Genomic DNA, 21419 nt, shown 5'->3' with positions numbered 1-21419 from the left:
TTCCCATATGCCTTTCCAGTATTGTTCAGTCTCCAGCCTTGGTGGGTCTACTCTGTTGTTGTTACCCTGCCATTGGGAGTACACCTTAGCTGGTTGAGTGGAGAAGAGCCGGTTAATCCTTCTGGATTCATTCTCCCTTGTGTATCTCTTTAGGCGGCTGGCCAAGGCTTGGAGCCTCTGTTTGGCAGTTTCGAGTGCCTCAGGTGTGGGCATCTGCCTGTACTTTCTGGGTACTGGTCTTTTCATTGTACCCTTGTGGAGCTCTGACAGTTGGCTCACTTCCCTCCTTGATACCTTGATATATATATATATATATATATATATATATATATATATATATATATATATATATATATATATATATATATATATGTCTATATATATAACTGGCTTTTGGAGAAAATGGGAGTAAAACACCCAGCTTACAGTGTCTACCTGTGATTTGTGTTACAAGCTTTCTACCCTTTGCACCATTCTACCAACTTTTCCCCTCCAGGTAGCAAATGTACACACAGGCACCCACTCAACACAGCACACACACACACACCCACACAAATAATCCAAAGTTCCTCCTCCATCAGTGTGGCTTGTCTACTTTGATGTCAGATGATGTCACTGTAGAAATATGCTGCTGTGGTATTATTATCAGTAGTAGTAGGAGGAGGTGAAGGAATCTTTTTGTGGAGAAAAACTGCCCTGACACATGCAGGCAACTATAGGTTATTATTTTATACCCTCTCTTTAACAGCCTCTTTAATTGGGTTGCTTCGACCTTTAGAGCGTATGAATAAAAAAAATCTCATCATAGTAAATATTTATTTGAAACTTGTAAAATACAGTCAGTGTTTATTTGAAACCATGTGACCTTATAGCTAAATGTAAGTTTAATAAATCCATTAGTGAAGCAGCAATTATCTAGTTGTTGTGAAATCTCATTAGTAATGCAGAGGTTTCCAGTGGTAGAGATCATTATGTGTTTAGCAGAAATATTAGGATTTCTATATTCACAAATTGTTTACAATGTTTAAAAGCAACATAGTGGCTAAAATATTCCTGCAGTGTTGCATATATACCAGATTTATGGGATTAAACAAAAAAACCTCCTGCCACTTCTCACACTTGGAATATGCAGGAGTGACACTTGGAGCTGCCCTCCGGCTTCTACAACATTCATTCTAATAAAGGTCACAGTGAGCCGTACTGTAGCATCATGTAAATCTTATTCATGCACTCGTAGCAACAGCTAGATAACTTCTCCAGACCTTCAGGGCTGCTGTCAGAGTGGAAGTACCAGAAAGTGTCTGACAGAACAGATCATTTTCCCAGAAGACACGTAGCTGGGGGATAAGGGACTTTCTTTCAATTCCCGATTGATAGAAATGTCTTTCCCAAAGATTTATTGGTACCCCAGCTAATAAAAACTGTCAATATTCCTTTAAGGCTCAAAGGGAAACAGAATAATAGAGCAGAGTTAAACCGTTTGCGTTGAGGCCCATTGAGCTCTCCAGATCAATTGTCAGCTTGCAGAATTTGGCATTCATGTTTCTTGACTGGCTGCCAGAACTATAAATGACTAATGCACTTTGAAATGCTTACAAAATTACCCATCAAGTCTATCTGGTAATTAGTCACTTTGAGCTCCACCAAACAGATTGTAATTATGCTTTGACCTCTTTACTCACGTGACACTGGTTGGTCTGGCAGAAACGCTTCCAAACATGGTAAAAACATGCAAATACTAGATTTTAACTGCTAAGCATCCTTTTTTTAATGTAGAACATATTTTATATACTAAGCTGTCATATGTCTGCTTGAAATGACTTCCTGTCACCGACTCCTCGGCAGTTTAAACACGTCATGTGAGTGATGAGTGAGGAGTTCAGGGACCGAAGAGCCAGTCCCTCAAATTCAAACAGTTCACAATGAAGTGAGATAAATTAGCAGTTGGATGGTAGTTTTAAATTATGTTGGGTTTAGTTTAGCACAATATCAGTTTAAATCCAGTGCAACCAGACAGTCCCTTCACAGGAGCTGAAAAAATGGAGTGTCTGACTAAAACTAAACATTTCATGCCACAATGTTTGCAGAAAACTAGACTTGAGCACACAAAGAAGCTGGTGTAACAATTAGAAGTCTCTCTTGTTTGTAAAACTCTGGGATGGGTTTTTATAAGCCTCATAAATTATAGCATTAATCAAAGCAGCAGTCAGGAGGCCACTGACGCCTTTGGAGGAGCTGCAGAGATCTTCAGCTCAGGTGGAAGAATCTTTGAATGAAAATGGTCAAACTTGCCCAGAATCAAATACTAACTTTTAGGCCTACAAACTGCTGGTTTCTGGAAAAATAACTCAGTGCACAACAATTCTTATTGCACTTTTGAACTACTGGATAAATGTTCTGTCTGTCTGTCTCTTAACACACCATTCAAGTCATGAAACATGGCGGTGGCAGTGTCATGATGTGGGGATGATTTTCTTCAGCATGGGCAGTAACACTGGCTACAGAGGAGACAGAGATAAAGACAAGAAAATCCTGGAAAGCAAAACACTTGAAGATGCAACTGCATCTTTATCTGTAAAATGAATAAAAGATTGAAACTTTGAACCATCATGCATTTGACCTGCTGCCATTTTGAGTATTTACATTGATATGTCAGACGGTCTGTCCTGTTCTTCAGGTGGTAGAAGACTGACTTTGTAATTGTCTCTATGTGTCTCTGAAGATCCCAGCCGCTGGGCCTGATCTGGGTGTTTAAAAACTGTAAAAATACTTTCATTACCAATTAAAAGAAAGATCACTGCCATGGGAATAGTTCCCTGACTGCATGTGGTAAACAAACACATCAACTCTTGAAATGAAAGTCACTCTCTGAGCACCAATGATAAATAGATGCTGAGTGTAATAATATCCAATCATCAAAACAATTATAGTTATATCTAAATATTCAGAGAAAGACTACTATTTCTTTTGAGATGTGTAATGTACTTACAAACATAACCCTTTTAGGAATGTGGTCCGACTCAACCAGAGGATTCCTGTAGAGCCAAAGCTCCTCCGGTTGGATAACTCTCTCAAAGGGCTCCAAGAACTCTGTAAACCTGCAAACAACAACACAGCAGAGTTTAGTTATTACCATGTAATTGTTTGGTTTTTAGCTTCTGAAACAAAGAAAGACCTTTCAGATATTATCTGTGCTCTGGTTGGATTCAGTACCACACAGAAAGGGTGTCTTATTTTATTTTAATTTTTACTTTTGTGCTATCCAAGAAAAAGCTCGGGACTTTACCTGATATCCCCTGCTGCCTTCTCCCACACTGGGTGTGAAAGAACAAATTAGTATTCTGCTGCTTTCTCCATCCCTCCGTCCCTCCGTGGCCTCTGGGTGGTCTGTCTGACACAACCTTGTTCTTTGTCATTTTAACAAGGTCTTTTGTCACTATCGTCTAAAACAGTTCAATACCCTCCTCTCCTTTAAAAAGAGCTCCAAGACAACTCCAAGGGCTTTAAAAACAAAAGGCTTTGAATATGCTGAATATGGTGATCTAATGAGTTTTCTTCCTCAATAATGCAAACATCAGACAGCATGTTGATGAATGTGTGAATTTATTTCCTTTGTAGTTTCTTGGCAAGTTTAAAAGTCAGAAAATGTTCAAACATTTATGAATAAAAGGCAATTATTTATGGTATGTTTTAAGAATCTAGCCTTTGACTATAGAAGATGCCCTCCTTTTTTGAAACACATCAATTAAAATAAACTAAAATTATAACAAATTACTCTTGCTGTGTGATCTTGAACTTTGGGGAGATTTTGTGGTTTCTTCTAGTTTTTAAATGGAACTACCTGGTTACATCAGCATCAAGGTGTTTCTCAGTGGACAACAGTTTGACAAGGAGATGTTAAACTTTGTTGACTTTTCACACATACTAAAAATATATAAGCTGAAAATGCTTAAAATACCTGCAGACCACTCTGGACCACTCAGGTCTATTCTGCAAACCCAGAATCAGAACCGAACATGGAGATGCAGCTTTCAGTTTCTGTTTCACTAAAATGGATCAAACATCCAGAAAGATGCAGAAATACTGAGTTCCTTTAAATCAAGGCTAAATACCCATTTAGAGCTGACTTTGATTAATAACCACTGGAGCCTGATAAAGAGTAGCCCACCATTCAGCATGTCATGTTTTCCCTTTCCTTGCTAATACAATGTAATGTTTTTAAATTGTTTGTTGTTTTATTTCCTCCTAATCGTGTAAAGCACTTTGAATTGCCTTGTTGTATGCTATGCAGATAAAATTACCTTGCTTGCCTATAATCACTTTGCAGAAACGTTGTGCCTTCATTCTCCTTTGTTTCTTTCTTACAGATTTTACAATATTTCCGGATTTCTGATATGGAAATTAATACAACCATTACGAGTTACAAAAACCTTAACAAAGCTGAAAGCAAACATTTTGTAAATGTCTTTCAATATTTCATCACAAAGAGCACAATTCAAAAAAAGTGGAGGCAGCTGTAACTTTTTTCTTTTCAATAACTTCATTGTTACTCAATGTGATATTAAGCAAAGAGAAACTGGAATCAATAACTGAATAAATTTACAATTTATAAACAAAGCCAAACGGGATAAATAGTTTGAAAGCACAGCCTTTTGATTTTTAAAACTGAATTTGTTTTTTATCATAACTTTCAATAATTCATATACGAAAGAAGAATATATGTAAAATTAATTTCAAAAGAAAAATGTTCAGAAGTGGTTTACCATACCAAAAACCAAAAAAATGTCTAAAATACATAATAACTTAAATGTTTAGTTAAATTAAAGTAGTTTTAATTTTATAAATAAACTATGTACATAAAAATTAACCAAACTATACAATACTCCAGCCTCAAGCTTAAGGACTAGCTGTGCAGGTCACTGTGAGGATAAACTGTGTGAGTTCAGCAGGAAGAGGGAATCGACTCCAGTTATCCCAAACTTCAACATGTCCGTCACCATTAACAGTTGCTCTCCTGTCAGTAAATCTATTTGTGTAAAACAAACAATTGGCTAAATAGGATGAATCTCCTTTAGTTCTCTCCAAAATGATTGTTGTATAGAATTTCTTGTTTTTCCTCTTGGTATTTTTCACCCAATCGCAGAGCTGCTCTCGCTGTGAGAAGTCAGCTTGACATGAGACGGGAAATATGAAAAGTTCTGCACATCCGGTTGTGGAAAAACTATTGGTTGGTTTGCTGATAGCTACATGTCAAGATGTTGCTACAAAGCCTTATGTTTCTGATTCAGCTCAGCTGTGTTGCATTCTCTGGAAGGACATGCATTAAATCCTATCCTGCTAACGACACGCCGCATGCTTCATGAAATTATCCAACTTTTTTCTGTCATCACTGTCATGTTCAGGCATCAGCGGTTGAAAGAGTTATTTTGGTCCCTGGGGACTAATGCAGGGAAACGGAGCGCAGACAGATAAAGTCAGCTCAGACCCCAACCTTAGCTTTCAGGTCATTACATGCAGCAATGATCCACCTGTCAGCCTGGAAGGCTTATCTCACATCCAGCCCACATCCTAATTAGTTTGAGACACACACTCCTCCAAGGTATCAGTAGCAGGCAGATCATTTTTACATAGGTGTTGTTGGACTGCATGGAGTGTACGAGTTTATTTATAATGTACATTGGTGCCATTTTGTGTTATGTGATTGGAGCGGCAGAGACAGAGCAACGTCATCCAAAAATTGTATTTTACACAACTGGGCGTATTTAAAAGTGCAAAACATGCAGAAAAATATTTCACATGTAGAAGGTTTCTCCATGTGTTACATATTATTACACATTCTGCATGTGAAACGTGGTGAAATGTTTCTCATGTGACAGTTTCCACATTTGAAAGTTAATCCCATGTAAAGTGTTTATTCACATGTTGAAATATTGTTTTGTTTCCCATGTAGTTGCCTGATAAAACTTTTCAAATGTGAAATGTTTGGAATTATTTGACATGTAGAAGATACTATCAAGTCCAAGTCTATGTCCAACACCCACTTAAAAGAACACATTACATGTAAAAGGTTTTCCACATTTCTTTCAAATATTACTAATTGCACCTGTGAACACATGTGTTTACCTGCTATTACACTATATTCTTGGCACATGACCTGTATATTTATACTTCTAAACAGTATACTGATGTTGACATTGGTAACATGGGTTAAACTATGTTACTTCATAAAAACTCAAGTAGGCACTTGTAGGAATGTTCGTTTTAAATTATATTCCCCTTTTGAAAGTTTTTGGAGAAATACATGTTGAGCAACAACAATCACAAGACATAGTAAGAATGTGAAATGAAAGAAAAAGTAGCCCATTTCATCAAAGTTCATGAAGAGGGTAGGTTTGTCCAGGAGTCGACGGTGGAGGTTAAAGTCTGTTATGAAGCGGGCGGCTGTGTTTTCTGGTAATTAGCCTGTTGCGAGTTCAACGTCAGAATGAATGGATAAGCATTTGTGACAATTTACTGGGTGAATAAAAATGAGACTCTGATTGTTAAAGCGTTGACTAGAGAAGCACTAATTAAGTTCAGTCCAATGCATTATGTATGAGCTTCACAAGACATTCTACGGGTTCCATTGAAATGTTCGGGTTTCACGATTTATAGCATAGAGATTTTGCAAAACCACATTTTCAGAGTGTAGAACTGGATTTGAATGGATGTCACATTTAATTTTTACATGTAAGATATAAAATGACATTATATGAATGTGATTAAGCACAATAAATATGTATGTTTTATCCATAAAGAAATAAAACAGGAACAAATAACACTGAATATCTTTGTTTTTTTAGTCCTTACAAAATATTTTCACCTTTTCATGGCTGATCACTCTAATAAAATAAAAATGAAAATCATTTTTGTCTAAAAGTCTTTCAATATTATGAATTATGTGTCACATTAGTGCCAACGTCGCTGTTAAAAGCCTTGTCTATTTATTCCAGTCAAACCTTTGCAGAAATGATGATTTTCAGTTTGACTGAGGTCCAAGTGCTGTTGCTTAAATTAATCCAAAGCATCTTTTAAGATGCCAAAGTTAAAAATGTGTTTGTTAATACCTGGGTTTTTACTGAAATGAGGCTGAAAGGCAGACAGTAATGCATCAGTTGGAGAACAGAAGATTTATTTTGTTTGCATAATTAAAATGGGAAAAATGTTGATTGCAGTTCCATTAGTGGAGTCTGTAGAAGTAATAAGTTACACAGCATGTGTGTAAAATTTTCCTGCTGGGAAATAATTGTAATCATCCTAAAAAAGAGACAGATAGGGAGGAGCAGGCTGTGTTTTAGAAGCAGCAATTTACCCATTCAGAGCAACAACAATATGTAAAGTTTACAGATGGAAGAGATCCTCGCTGGGGGCTTTATGGCTTTTGTTTATGATATATTTGTTATTAAATTTGTCCCTCTATGTGGTGTAAACAGAAAGCTGTGAAAGCCAGTGTTACCTTAAGCTGTATACCCAGAGGGGAGCACAACTGAACACAACAGAGCCGTGATAAAAGCTACTGCAGTGTGAAAATCCATCAGAGGGAGAATAGAAAAGGCTTTCCCTCAAAGGCAGGCTAATCAGCCGCGTTGAGTCCACCGTGTCGCCATAGAGTTAACTTCATGTTAACTCTATAGAGGTAACTTCGTGTTAACTCTATGTGAAACAGAGATGTGCTTTTCCTGGAATACATAAGGTTCTGTTAGTCTACTTGTAATGATCTCTGGAAATGTTCCAACATCATCAGCCATTCCATGCTACAAACAAAATACTTACATTTGTACTTTTTTAAGAGAAAGTCATATATTTCCTGAGAGATGAAGTGAGTTATGCTACAGAACATGCACTAAGTGATTACTATGGTGTACCACAGGGGTTAGTGTTGGGACCATTGCTTTTTAGCTAATTTATTAATGATTCAGCAGAATGTTGCTAATCAAGCGTAAGCTGCCAGGTGTATGGAGACGATGCAAAGGATGAGAAAAAAGCTGCACAAAAACTGAAAACTGTAATGTTCACAACTGGATTCCAATATATTTACATCTTGCTATACCCGGAACCGTTTATCACTGAATGTGATTAAAATATAATGTCCTCTAGAATTAGTATAATCTTGGTATCTGAGTGCATTGCCTTAAAAATCCACGGTTCTTATTTGTGTGGTGCAGTCAGTGAGATCTGATGAGTTGGTGGGAAATTTGAACAGCTGCTTTTTAATCATTTTAATATTAGTGGGTTAACTCATTTATGACTAAAATTACAGACAACCTGAATTTATCTGTATTTATGGTTGCTAGGTTTTCAAAAAATATGATTCCAATAAAATGTTGGAACTTTGCAGGTAATTAGGTGGGAAAACATTATGATGGGTAAAACATTAAAAACAATCTGTAAGTTGCTCAGGAACCAAGGAAAATAACAAGGCAGAACTTCTTAGATTTTTCTGTCTGTCCCTTTCTGTGTTGAGGAATTATGGAAAATGTGCCATATTGCATTTGATAGCTACTGAGAAAAATAAGCCCTTCTATATTTGTTGCTAAATTTAGGATTTAAGCTTTAGAATAGGAGGCAGATTCAGAACAAAGGGTAAGAAAAACTGACATGCAGACTCTATGAAGGCAGTCAGACAATAAAGCATTTAAAGAAACAAATTGGTATAGGCATAACTTCATGTTCATAAACTTTGTATTTAAACAATTATTATCTGCAGGTTCAAAGACTATTCCAGCTCATTCTAACATCCCAATAAAGGCCTTCTGCAAAAAGTCAGACTTCTGACAGCCACTAACATTTTACTCTATAAACTGTTCATAAATCTAGAGCCCAGTTTAGATCAGGCCCACAGAAACATCTTGAACATGCTGGCAGCATTCAGAGCATCCTGACCAGCTGTGTTACAGTCTGATATAGAAACTGTCATGCCTCTGACCACAGATGCCTCCAGAGGATTGTGCGGTCTGCTGAGCGGATCCTCAGCAGCTCTCTGCCAGGCCTGCAGGACATTTCCACTCCCCTCTGCATCCATGAAGCCACCAGCATCATGGAGGAGCGAAACCACCACTGTCACAAACTGTTTACCTCCCTCCCACCTGGAAAGGCTTTTCTGCAACATCAGGAGCTCAAATGCTAGACTGTGCAATAGCTTCTTGATGATGATGCTAAAGGTCAATAATTCCCTAATATCAATATAATAAAGTACTACTTCTCATTACGATTATTTCACGTATAACAAAGGAAACATCTTGTTAGGTGGAATAATCTGTCAGTAGAACTGGTACATTTTCATCAATATTAAGACATTATTTATTTGCTTAAAGGTTCATAGTCAGCTAGTTTTGTCTCATTTTAAATGTACTAAGATATTTGCACTAGGAACTAGACTAAAAATACTTGTTCAGATTTTTGTATTCTGCAGTGTTGCAAACGGGAAATGTTGAGCTGCTCTCTCTTTGCTCCAGCAGATATTGCCCTGTAGTTATGAGATGTCATCATCTACCTTTTTCAGGAGATATTCAGGGAATTTGGTCCAGTCAAAGTTGATAGAATATGTGCAGTCAGGGGTCCACATTTGGCAGCTGGGCTTCCTAAGAGTGTGTTGTGTCGGGGGAGAAGAGACCGTAACGGAGGTCTGACCATCTGCCAGACCTGGGACAGAACTCAAAAGGACTTTTCTGGCCAGAGATAAGCAATTATTACTGACTTCCTCTGTCTGGTGACACCCGCATGTCAGCCTCTGCATGTTACAGGAGGTATTTAATCATACAGCAGGAAGCTATTGAGATTTAGAAGCTATTAGGAGCAGAGGTTGTGTTTCCCTGTGGGGAACACTGTTGTGAGTCTTCTGGGTAATTTAGCAATGGTAAACCCCCTTTCTGCTTTCATAAGCTATGAAATGAAGCTAGTGGATTGTCCTGTTTAATGCAACTCAAGGGTTGGTTGTTGTTGTTGAGAATAAAGTGAGTTTCTAGGAAACATGAAGAATGCTGTGAGGGGACAGAGCAGAAGAAGCTTACATGGCTTTCCCATTCCTGGCCAAGTCATTTCTCAGGGGTAATGGGACGCAGATTGGCTGGTCTGGAGTTGCCAAATGAGTAACACACTGCTGGAACGCAGCTCGAGTTGTCTGGGCTGAACTCTTGGAAATATCAAATAGAGGATAGCACAGATTGTGGGAGTGACTCCGAAAAATATTGATATTTTTAGAATATGTTTTAAAAATGCTCTTTTCCACTTCTTCCTCTGTGGTTCTGAGTAATTAATGATACACATCACAGGGAAGTATCCTGTGGAGAGCCATAAAGAAAACAGCTTTCATGCTCTGAATTAAAAGCAGAGCATCAACTAAAAGAGAAAAGCAACATCAAAATGTAGAGAAGCTCAGAAATTAAGAGCAAATTCATATTAATTCCTCAGAATTCCTTGAGTTTTCAACCATGTTCCAAATAATTTCTGCTATTAATTTAAAGCATTGATTTAAGGAGCTGTGAAGGATACATACTCAGGAGCTCCTCTGAGTAGTCAGTGGTTTATTCATTTTCCTAATCAGTAATGAAGTCAACTTTCGTTACTCCAGAATTCCAGAGTTTGTGCATTTTACAAATCTGTGAAAATACAAATGATTTCAGCTCTTAATTATTAATCCTCCCATTCTTGTCCTAAAATGTGGTAGAACTGATTGTTCTGTCAGGTATGCAGGTTTTCCTCAGTACATTAGAATCTTTTTCCCACTTACAGTGTTCCCTGGGTATTTCTGGAGGTCAAAGTTGAGACTCTCCTGAAAACACTTGTAATAATTCAGACATCAAAATGAATGCCGTTCCTGAATTAGCTGCTATGCAAATTCCAGCCAATAGAGAATCAAGTAACATCACACTTACGTAGTTCAGCTTCACAAGCTCCATTATCTTTCAAATATTTTAGATTTTCTCCACAAAACAATTCATGAATACTGAACCACAAAAAGGCTGAGGTTCACTGTAATTAATTCAGAAGGTGAAGGTCATATATTATCTTTATTCATTACACAGAGAGTAACGCATTTAAAGAATTTAATCAATTCCAATAATTATGGCTTAAATCTGATGAAAATAGAGACACCAAGAGAATTATAATGTTAAATTGCAAAAAAAATCACATTGCAATAACAGTTATCTACTAGGCAACTATGGACAACTGTACCATGACTTTACTGCCATGATCATCTTTTGACAGTTCAGTCTGAGCGTCATTGCTGATGGTGGCAGCAAGCATGTTAATGGGAAGTTGAGTGGAAGGAAAAACCCTAGTACCAAAAGGTGCACAGCTAAGAGGAATGATCTAAATATTGAGAAGATTGTGAAGCAAAGTTCTTTCAAAGGTTCTGTGGACATTCAGAGACAGAACAGCCAACAATACTGATGAACTTCATGAAAAAACCTGAATTTCTTTTAACACCTGAACACAGGATGATTGTCTGTATGGTGAATTGATGCAGTTGCCATGACAAATAATTGACTGCATTATTAGTACAGTACATAATTTTCAGTATGCTGGCATTTCTGTAAAAAACATTATGAATTTTGGATTTTCATCATCTGCAAGCTGAGACTGAAACTCAGATGTTTTTGATAACAGTTGCATCAGACATGCCACCGTTTGTTAAACTCCCACAACTTTACACTCAACTCTCCACAGGCAGAATCAAAACACAGCAGCTCAGATTTAGCTTCAGTTTCAGTTTCTCTCTCCCCACAAGCAGAAATTCAAACCTGCGTCTGCTTTTCCAGCAGAATCAGATGTCAGCTCCTCAGGCATGGCTGGATTAGAATGAAGACTTCAGGGTATGAATGGTTTAATAAAACACCATGCAGACGGATTACTGCGGAGGGAGGTGGGTCACAGTGAAGGGAGAGTGGATCTGACTGACAAACCAAGGAGATGATCAAGATTTAATTATGCTTCTTTATGTCACCATTAGTGGACCCGAGCTCAGCGCTGCTGTCTGGAAGACTAACGCCAGCCAATATGTGCTGCTGATTTAACAGGAGCTGGGGGATAATTGCACTTTTTAAGATCAGAAGTTTCAATCAAGCTGTAAGCAATACACCAAAGAGCTTCCTATTGGATTAAAGGAAACTAACACAATTACATTTACAGCTGCTTTACTTTTGTGCAGAGAAAAGAGCAGACAGCTGGCAAACCAGAGGAAACAGGCTGCAGAGCAAGAAGGTGATTTTATTCAACCACTGAAATAAACGCGTTTAAAGATCAGTGGCAGCGACTGTAGGAATGGAGCTGTGAATGAGCCCTTCTGTCTGCCACACCAAACTACTAAATACACACACACACACACACACACACACACACACACACACACACACACACACACTCACTCACTACACTGGTTGGTTTCAACTTATTAGAATAATTAGGAACTAAAACAAACATTGATCTGTGGTTACTGGTAGCAGGTCTACATGAATGAATAAAATGATTTTAGAAACACTTTTTGGAAAACTCAGAATCATTTTTTTTGTTTTTAAATTTAATCTTCTCTCCTAAAATGAACCAGTAGATTTGTTGTGCTTTTCACATTTCTGCTAATCTGTGACTGTAATGGTGAGAAAATGTTGAAAATGAAGTTTTTGTGTTTTTAATTGTCATGTTTTGGTTTACTTGATTAACCCACATGCGCAGAACACACTAGAGAGACCAAGGTAAGATCAGTGGTTTATTATAAACACGGTGTAAAATGTGAAAGACGTCCAGGATGGGACACTCGGGAGGGCGGAACCGGACCAATGGTCTTCCTGAAGAGGAACACAGAAGTGAGAACAGAATGCCGGGAGGGAAACGGAAGTGCAGCGGTTCGAGGCCTTACTTGCTGGTGGATAAAGCGGAGCTGAGAGGGATAGGCAGCACGGTGGATCAGGGGTTGGAGCAGAGAGGACGGGCGACGGCGGCGTTGGAGGGCGGACAGGTGAGACAAGCTCTTCGGGAAACAAGGAGGATCAGGTTGTGTGGTCTCGATGATTCCTCCGGCCACAGGGAATCCGGACGGACAGGATGCCGGCAGCTCCGCGGCAACGAAAACCTGAGGCGAGGCCACAAGAGCAGAATATTAGACTAGAGCAGGTGGTCTGAGGTCAGCAATAAAACTGGATCTACCATTTACGAGCTAACACTCTGGCACAAGAGTGTTGACGATGTCCTCCTGAAATACTCCTCCCAACAAGGTAAGTGGCAGCAGGTGTGCCGGCAGGATCCGCCGACCACGCCCACCACGAAGTTCCTGAACGCCCCCTGGTGGAGAAGGCCGCAGGAACCTCCTCCAGTCCTCCGGAGATCCACAACAGTACCTCCCCCTCAACGACCGCCACTAGGCGGTCCACCAGACCCCGAAGGGAGAGAGGAACGGTAGTCCGAAATGAGGGAAGGGTCCACAATGAAGGAGCCAGGAACCCACTGGCGAGCCTCCGGACCATAACCCTCCCAGTCCACCAGGTATTGCCAGCCCCGGCCCCTCTTTCGGGAGTCAACAATACGGCGGACGGAATAGACAGGGCCCCCTTCAAAATCACGGGCGGGAGGAGGGGGATCCGGTGGCGGGCACAAGGGACTGGTCAACACAGGCTTAATCCGAGACACATGAAATGTAGGATGAACAGCAAGTGAAGGCGGCAGACGGAGACGCACTGCAGAGGGACTAATAACGGACTCGATGTCGAAAGGACCAATGAAACGAGGGGACAGTTTCCGGGAGATGGACTTCAAAGTTATGTCTTTGGTGGACAACCAAACCTGCTGTCCAGGAGTGTAGACGGGCGCCGACCTCCTCTTCCGATCCGCAAACCGGCAGTTCTGCTCCCTGGTGCGGTTGAGGGCGGCAACAGTGTTTCTCCAGACGGTCCTACAGCGGCAGATGTGACGCCGTACAGAAGAGACCGCTATGGCCCTCTCCTCCGACGGAAACAACGGTGGCTGATAGCCTAAAGAGATTTCAAAGGGAGACAAGCCCGTGGCAGAGGAGATGTGGGAGTTATGTGCATATTCTACCCACGGAATGAACCGGCTCCAGTCAGCAGGGTTGGTAGAGGTGAAACATCTCAGGACGGACTCCAACTCCTGGTTCATGCGCTCCGTCTGACCATTAGACTGTGGGTGATAACCAGAGGATAAGCACACATCGGCCCCGAGGGCCGCACAAAAATGTTTCCAAACCTGTGCCGTGAACTGCGGTCCTCGGTCAGACACAACTTCCGCAGGGATGCCGTGGAGCCGGAAAACATGCTTAACCAGAAGTTGCGCGGTCAGAAAAGCAGAAGGCAGTTTCTTTAGGGGGACCAAATGACAGGCTTTAGAAAACCGGTCAACCACCGTGAGGATAGTGGTCATGCCCCCAGAAGCAGGGAGTCCAGTCACAAAATCCAGTGCAACATGAGACCAGGGTCGACCTGGGATAGAAAGGGGTTGCAGCAGTCCAGGCGGAAGTCTATGGGACGGTTTATTTCGAGCACATACTGGACAGGCGAGCACGAACTCCTTAATGTCTTTGTAGCTGGACGGCCACCAGAAGTGTCGAGAAATGAGTGCAATAGTTCTACTCACCCCGGGATGAGCTGAGAACCTAGCGGTGTGTAACCACTTGATTAACCTGGACCGGACGGATGTGGGCACATACACCTTGCCCGGAGGACCAGTTCCCGGATCAGGTTCGGTTACTAGAGCTTGTTTGATCAAATCTTCGATCTCCCAGGTGACAGACGCTACTGAACAGCTGGGAGGGAGAATGGGGACCGGATGTCTGTCAGAATCATCGGGAGAATACAATCTGGACAAAGCGTCGGGTTTAGTGTTCTTGGAACCGGGGCGAAAGGAAATGGTAAGGTTAAACCGTGAGAAAAATAAAGACCACCGTTTCTGCCGAGGGTTGAGCCTTTTCGCAGACTTGAGGTACGAGAGGTTTCTGTGGTCGGTCCAGACTAAGACTGGATGCGAAGCTCCCTCCAGCCAATGCCTCCATTCCTCGAGGGCCAGCTTAACAGCGAGCAGCTCCCGATCCCCCACGTCGTAGTTCCTCTCGGCAGGTGTCAATCTACGAGAGAAAAAGGCGCATGGGTGGGTCTTATGGTCCATGTCAGAGAACTGTGATAGGACGGCGCCTACCCCGGAGTCAGAGGCGTCCACCTCTACAACAAACTGTTTAGCTGGGTCAGGTTGAATGAGTATAGGTGCGTTAGCAAACAGAGATTTTAACTTGTTGAAGGCAACCTCAGCCTCTGGTGTCCAGGAAAAAACCACTTTGACTGAAGTCAGGGCGGTTAAGGGAAGTGCGATCTGACTGTAATTTCTTATGAAACGACGGTAAAAATTTGCGAAACCCAGAAATCTCTGAAGTTGTCTCCGGGTCTCTGGCACCGGCCAGTCCAAAACCGCCTTTACCTTATCCTCCGATGGTCTCACCTGTCCCCCCTCGAGCACAAATCCCAGGAACGACACAGAAGATTGATGAAACTCGCACTTCTCGGCTTTGACAAACAGTCTATTCTCCAGGAGTCGCTGCAGGACGAGTCGGACATGTTGACGATGTTCAGGGAGAGTCTTAGAATAGATCAGGATATCGTCAAGATAGACAAAAACAAAAACATTCAAGAAATCTCTTAGAACATCATTTATCAGAGCTTGAAAACAGGCGGGTGCATTAGTTAACCCGAAAGGCATGACCAAATACTCAAAGTGGCCCAGAGGCGTCTTAAACGCCGTTTTCCATTCATCTCCGTCCCGAATGCGGAGGAGATGATATGCATTCCGTAGGTCGAGTTTAGAAAACATGGCCGCTTCCTGAACCGGTTCAAAAGCGGAGGAGAGAAGGGGCAGGGGATACTTATTTTTTACCGTTATCTGATTTAAGCCACGATAATCAATACATGGTCTGAGGGAGCCATCCTTTTTAGCCACGAAGAAAAAACCCGCTCCCAACGGCGAGGAGGATGTGCGAATAACACCAGCGGCGAGGGAATCTTTTATATATTTCTCCATAGTCTCTCTCTCCACCTTGGAGATGTTATATAATCGACTATTAGGCAGAGGAGCTCCGGGAAGTAAATCGATTGCACAATCATAAGGACGATGCGGAGGAAGAGATAGTGCTTTAGATTTGCTAAACACGGCAGCTAAATCATGATACTCAACCGGAACCGTAGCGAGGTCTGGTGGTTCCGCCTCATGTTGGACTGCCGGTGACGGGCCTGGCGGGGCTGCGGAGCGGAGACAAGACGAGTAACAGTTAATTGACCATGACACAATTTGTCGTTCAGCCCAGTCGACATGCGGATTATGTTGCTCTAACCACTCAAAGCCCAGAATGACAGGAGCGCTGTCGGTCGGAAAAACAAAAAAGGTTACCATCTCATGGTGATTTCCTGAAATGAGCAGATTTACTGGAACTGTTTGATGGGTAATCTGATGCAGCGCTTGGCCGTCCAACGCAGAGACTCTTAAAGGGGTTTGTAACGGTAAAGTCTCTATGTCCATCTGTTGTACTAGACTAGAATCGAGTAAATTTCTCTCACAACCCGAATCAATCAGGGCTGACAGAACAAGTGACTGGTTTTGGAACGAAAGGGTAACCGGAAGGAGGAGTCGAGGAGATTTTTCTTTAATTAGGTGGTCCGCCAGCCTCCTCGCCTCTACTGGCGGACCCTGGTTTTTACTTTTGATGGGCAAGTAGAAATGAAGTGGCCGGCTGTGCCACAATAAAGACAAAGCTTAGCCCTAATGCGCCTCTGCCTCTCCTCAGGGGAGAGGCGAGCCTGTCCAATCTGCATGGGTTCGGGCTCGACGGGCGCTACATGAGCTGCGGTAGTTTCATTACGAAAAACGCCCTCCATGGGCGGAACTGGTAAACCTCTCCTCTTATCCTTAACGCGGGTGCGGGCTCTGTTATCCAGGCGGATAGCCAAATTTATCAATTCCTCCAGAGTCCCTGGTTCATCCAGTGTTGCGAGCAGGTCCTTCATGTTGTCGTTTAGAGCATTATAAAACGTACTTTTAAGCGCTGCGGGGTTCCACCCAGAGGCAGCTGCTTTATTACGAAACTCTATAGCAAAATCAGAAACCGATTGAGAACCCTGCCTCAATGTTAACAAGTCTCGGGAGTCGGAAGCCCGGTCGGAAACTTGATTAAACACTTGTTTAAACTCTTTAAGAAAATCCTCGAACGAGCACCCATAATCAGAGGAGGGGGAAAACCTGGATTCTGCCCAATCTAGAGCCTTGCCAGACAGGTGAGAGAGGACAAATGAAATCTTGGCACCGTCGTGAGAAAAACTGTGTGGGGAGTGATTAAACAGTAAATTGCATTGAAAAAGGAAGCCCCTGCACTTACTCGCGTCACCTGAAAACCGTTCAGGGGCTGGGGGCCGACACTCGGAAAACATGGAGCGGATTGTGCCGTCGGCACTGGAAGCGGGTGTGGGTGCAGGGTCCGGAGCTGGATTCTGCTGAGGGGAGGCCTGGAGAAAATGAGCAATCTCCTCGAGACGGGCGTTAGTTTCTTGCTGGCGTTTGTTCATTTCTCGTAACGCTGCGTCGTGACTTTGAATTAAAGAGTGCTGTTCTTGCAGAGTTCTACGGAGTGTGTCTGCTGGGGTTAGCGGTTGGCCAGAGTGTTCTGTCATGTTTTGGTTTACTTGATTAACCCACATGCGCAGAACACACTAGAGAGACCAAGGTAAGATCAGTGGTTTATTATAAACACGGTGTAAAATGTGAAAGACGTCCAGGATGGGACACTCGGGAGGGCGGAACCGGACCAATGGTCTTCCTGAAGAGGAACACAGAAGTGAGAACAGAATGCCGGGAGGGAAACGGAAGTGCAGCGGTTCGAGGCCTTACTTGCTGGTGGATAAAGCGGAGCTGAGAGGGATAGGCAGCACGGTGGATCAGGGGTTGGAGCAGAGAGGATGGGCGACGGCGGCGTTGGAGGGCGGACAGGTGAGACAAGCTCTTCGGGAAACAAGGAGGATCAGGTTGTGTGGTCTCGATGATTCCTCCGGCCACAGGGAATCCGGACGGACAGGATGCCGGCAGCTCCGCGGCAACGAAAACCTGAGGCGAGGCCACAAGAGCAGAATATTAGACTAGAGCAGGTGGTCTGAGGTCAGCAATAAAACTGGATCTACCATTTACGAGCTAACACTCTGGCACAAGAGTGTTGACGATGTCCTCCTGAAATACTCCTCCCAACAAGGTAAGTGGCAGCAGGTGTGCCGGCAGGATCCGCCGACCACGCCCACCACGAAGTTCCTGAACGCCCCCTGGTGGAGAAGGCCGCAGGAACCTCCTCCAGTCCTCCGGAGATCCACAACATTAATAAGACATTAAATAATAAATAAATTGTCCAGTGGAGACCTGAACATTCTGGACAGGTGAGATTATGAACTAGGGATTATCAGATGAAGTTACACTCCTTAAAAACTCAGGAACAGATTTTTATATCAAGATAAACCCAACATTTCAAATCAGAGGGAGACTTCAGCATCATAATGTATTTTTCTACACTGCTTCCACTATTCATATTGATCTTATTTTATCTTTATTCTATTGACATTTACAATCTCTTTGGTAAGCTTGTCCTGACCTACATGGGCAGCAACCCACACAGTTCATAAAAAAGTCATAAGCAACAATAACAGTGCATCATAGCTAATAACAGTTAGCATGGTGAAGAACAGAAGATGTCAGTAGCTGATTTCTATTGACTGGACATCCAGAAAAGCAACAGAAAACTTTTCAGTTAGCTTCTGTTAAAAATACTTGAATACTCGAAACAACATTTCTCTTATTGGTCTCTGTTGGTTATTTCCTGGGAGCTGCTGATGTGCAAAGAAAAACCAAGTCGATTCTAAACAGAAAAGTTTAAAATGTACAGATTTGGGTTCATGGATTTAGTTGATATTTCAGGTTAGGTCTTGGGTTACAGTTAGGTTTTCAGGTTAAAGACTGGGACTGGAAGTGAACGACTGGATGTCTGAAACAGAAACTATTTTTCTCTGAAGTCAGATAACTTTTTATTATTATTATTATAATTTCTCAATTCCAAGTTGGTGAAATCCATCAAAACTTCCTTTGGGTTCATACAACCAAACCTAAATACAGATTCAATATGGCTGCTTTTACAGAGTGGAAAATACATTGTTAGCATATTGTATTGCTAACAGTAGCTAGCCTCATTGCTGACGTCCACAATTAGCAAAACTCAACGATTTGCAGACTTTCATCCAGAATGCCACCTACTCAACATCATTGCTGTCTTCCTGATTAACGCATCACTGCATTAATCGCAGTAAATAAAACACATACATACATAACTCCCAACCAGGAGGCTTCTCATTGTTTTGGATGAACAGTAGAAGCCATATTCTTTGTGTCTGTGTTTGTGTTGGCTGCTCCAGTCAGGCTATCGGCTGAACGTGTCGGGCATGCAGAGCATCGGTCCTGTCAGAGGAGGGAACCGGCATCGATGCTGAGTGACACTCAGCAAGCTCCCTGGTGGTTTCCCTTCTCCAGACGGTTAGCAGGGAAAGGAGGGGGAAGAGGAAATGCTACTTCACTTGTCACAAAAACCCAGTTGGGGATAAATTGGAAATACAGAATCTTTCTCTATGATAACTACCTGAATGAAAGAGAGAGCTCAATAAAAACCCACAGCATAATGAGACTCCACAGGGACAGAGATACGGCTGGGCACAGTTTTTTATCAGGAAGATTGCTCCAGAGATGTTAGCGTATTGGAAAGGTCAAAGGTCTCTTCATGAGACACATGTCAAGTAAGGCAGCAGTCTGAAGCAGACGGGCCGGGGATGGATTTCAGAAGAGAGCATGCTGGGAGAGAAACGGCAGCAGGAAGTAAAGGAACCAGATGTTTTTCCTGGAGGCAGATGTTCAGTCTCTGCAGGTCCAAAGCTGATATTCATGCTCATGCTGGGCAGCTGCATCAACTTTAAAAGGTCCAATTGTTTCAGCTCATTAGATTTGTTGAGCTTCCCCTGTTTCCTAATGACAATTACCAACCTTGTTTTGCCTCCACAGTCACACACCGGAGAACATAAACAGGGTTTCTTGATGAACTCAGATTTTTCTACTATGTTTCTCATAATATGAGAAAATAATATATTCAAAAACAGAGATGTTTGTTTAAAGGTATAAATTATTAATACTTTATTTATGAATAAATTAAGTCCATCTGGTTCAGAAATTTCCAAATCCTTTTGTCAGAGAATTAGGCTGCAGTGAAAGTCAATCCTGTAAGGTTCAATAAAGATGAGATAAAAGTTTAACTGTTTCTCCCCAATTTTACATTTGGTATAGTCAAAGCTCAGATTGGATGAAGAACATCTGCAGATATCAATTTTCAACTTTCACCTCAGAGTTAGTCCCAAACGGAGACTAAATGTAATTTATCATCTAAGTTTCTTCAGAGTTATTCATATGTTGATGACTGTGGGTAGGAAGTGTCTCCTGTAGCAGTCTGTATTTCAGCGGCTCTGAAGGAGCTTCTGTGTGAAGACACTGTTGTTGTATAACAGTCTCATGAAGAAGAAACTCGTTGTTTATAATAGTCTTTATTTGATGAATAATTCTTTTTTAATAATCTCCAGAGTCTGTAGAGCAGAGCCAGAACAGAAGCAGACTGTTTCTCATCCACTCTACAGATTTATAGAAGATCTGCAGCATCTTGCTGCAAACACTAAAGAAAAGTTTTCTCTGTCCTCTGGACTGTTTCTCCACTGCCTCCATTACTTCAGAGGCTCTTAAAACCTACAATCTCCTTTGTTTTGTTCACATTGAACATAAGATGATTGTTTCTGCTCCATACCATAAAGCTTGGTTAAACTTAATTAAAGCTGAGGAGTTTTAATTAAGAACATTACTTTAAGGCTGCTGTTTATAGAAACTCATAAACAATCTCAGGCATATGAGGTAATTAATTCACTGGCATCTGAAGTCACATGGAGGTTAAGAAATATGTGCTCAGCTTAGACAAACAGAAAAATATCGACAGAAAGTGCCAATAAAACCTGCTGCCTTTATTGGCACTCCTGGTAAAGTTTTTATATTTAGAGACATTAATCTCAATATTTAAAATGTTTCCTCAATGTGAAAACATTAAGTGTGGAAGAAAGCATATCAATAATAATTTGTTTTTAAGACAATCAAGTGGTACTCTTGCTGTTAGGACTTGGTAAAAACTCAAACTCAGTCTGCACCAGAGACATTTTACAAGGTTAGACTTTTCTTTGACTATTCCTCTTTATACAGTCTAGACTGACCAGAGTCCTGGATCCGGTCTGGAACCAGGGCTGGATCCATGTCTGGAACCAGCAGGTTTTCTACAACATGAA

The 21419-nt window shown here is 41.6% G+C and overlaps 1 protein-coding gene across 1 annotated transcript in view; it reads right to left on the bottom strand.

Moving 5' to 3' along the window:
* Positions 1-21419, bottom strand: part of plpp4 (phospholipid phosphatase 4) — a 60514-nt gene that overhangs the window by 25781 nt on the left and 13314 nt on the right. The window contains exon 2 of the mRNA XM_023327885.1: positions 2990-3098. Coding sequence (XP_023183653.1) covers positions 2990-3098 — 109 coding nt within the window. The remainder of the gene's footprint in view (positions 1-2989; positions 3099-21419) is intronic.

This window comes from Xiphophorus maculatus, chromosome 22 (assembly GCF_002775205.1).
Source record: "Xiphophorus maculatus strain JP 163 A chromosome 22, X_maculatus-5.0-male, whole genome shotgun sequence".
Lineage (NCBI taxonomy): Eukaryota > Metazoa > Chordata > Actinopteri > Cyprinodontiformes > Poeciliidae > Xiphophorus > Xiphophorus maculatus.
The sequence above is the reverse complement of the archived record's forward strand: the minus strand, read 5'-3'. Positions and strand labels throughout refer to the sequence as shown.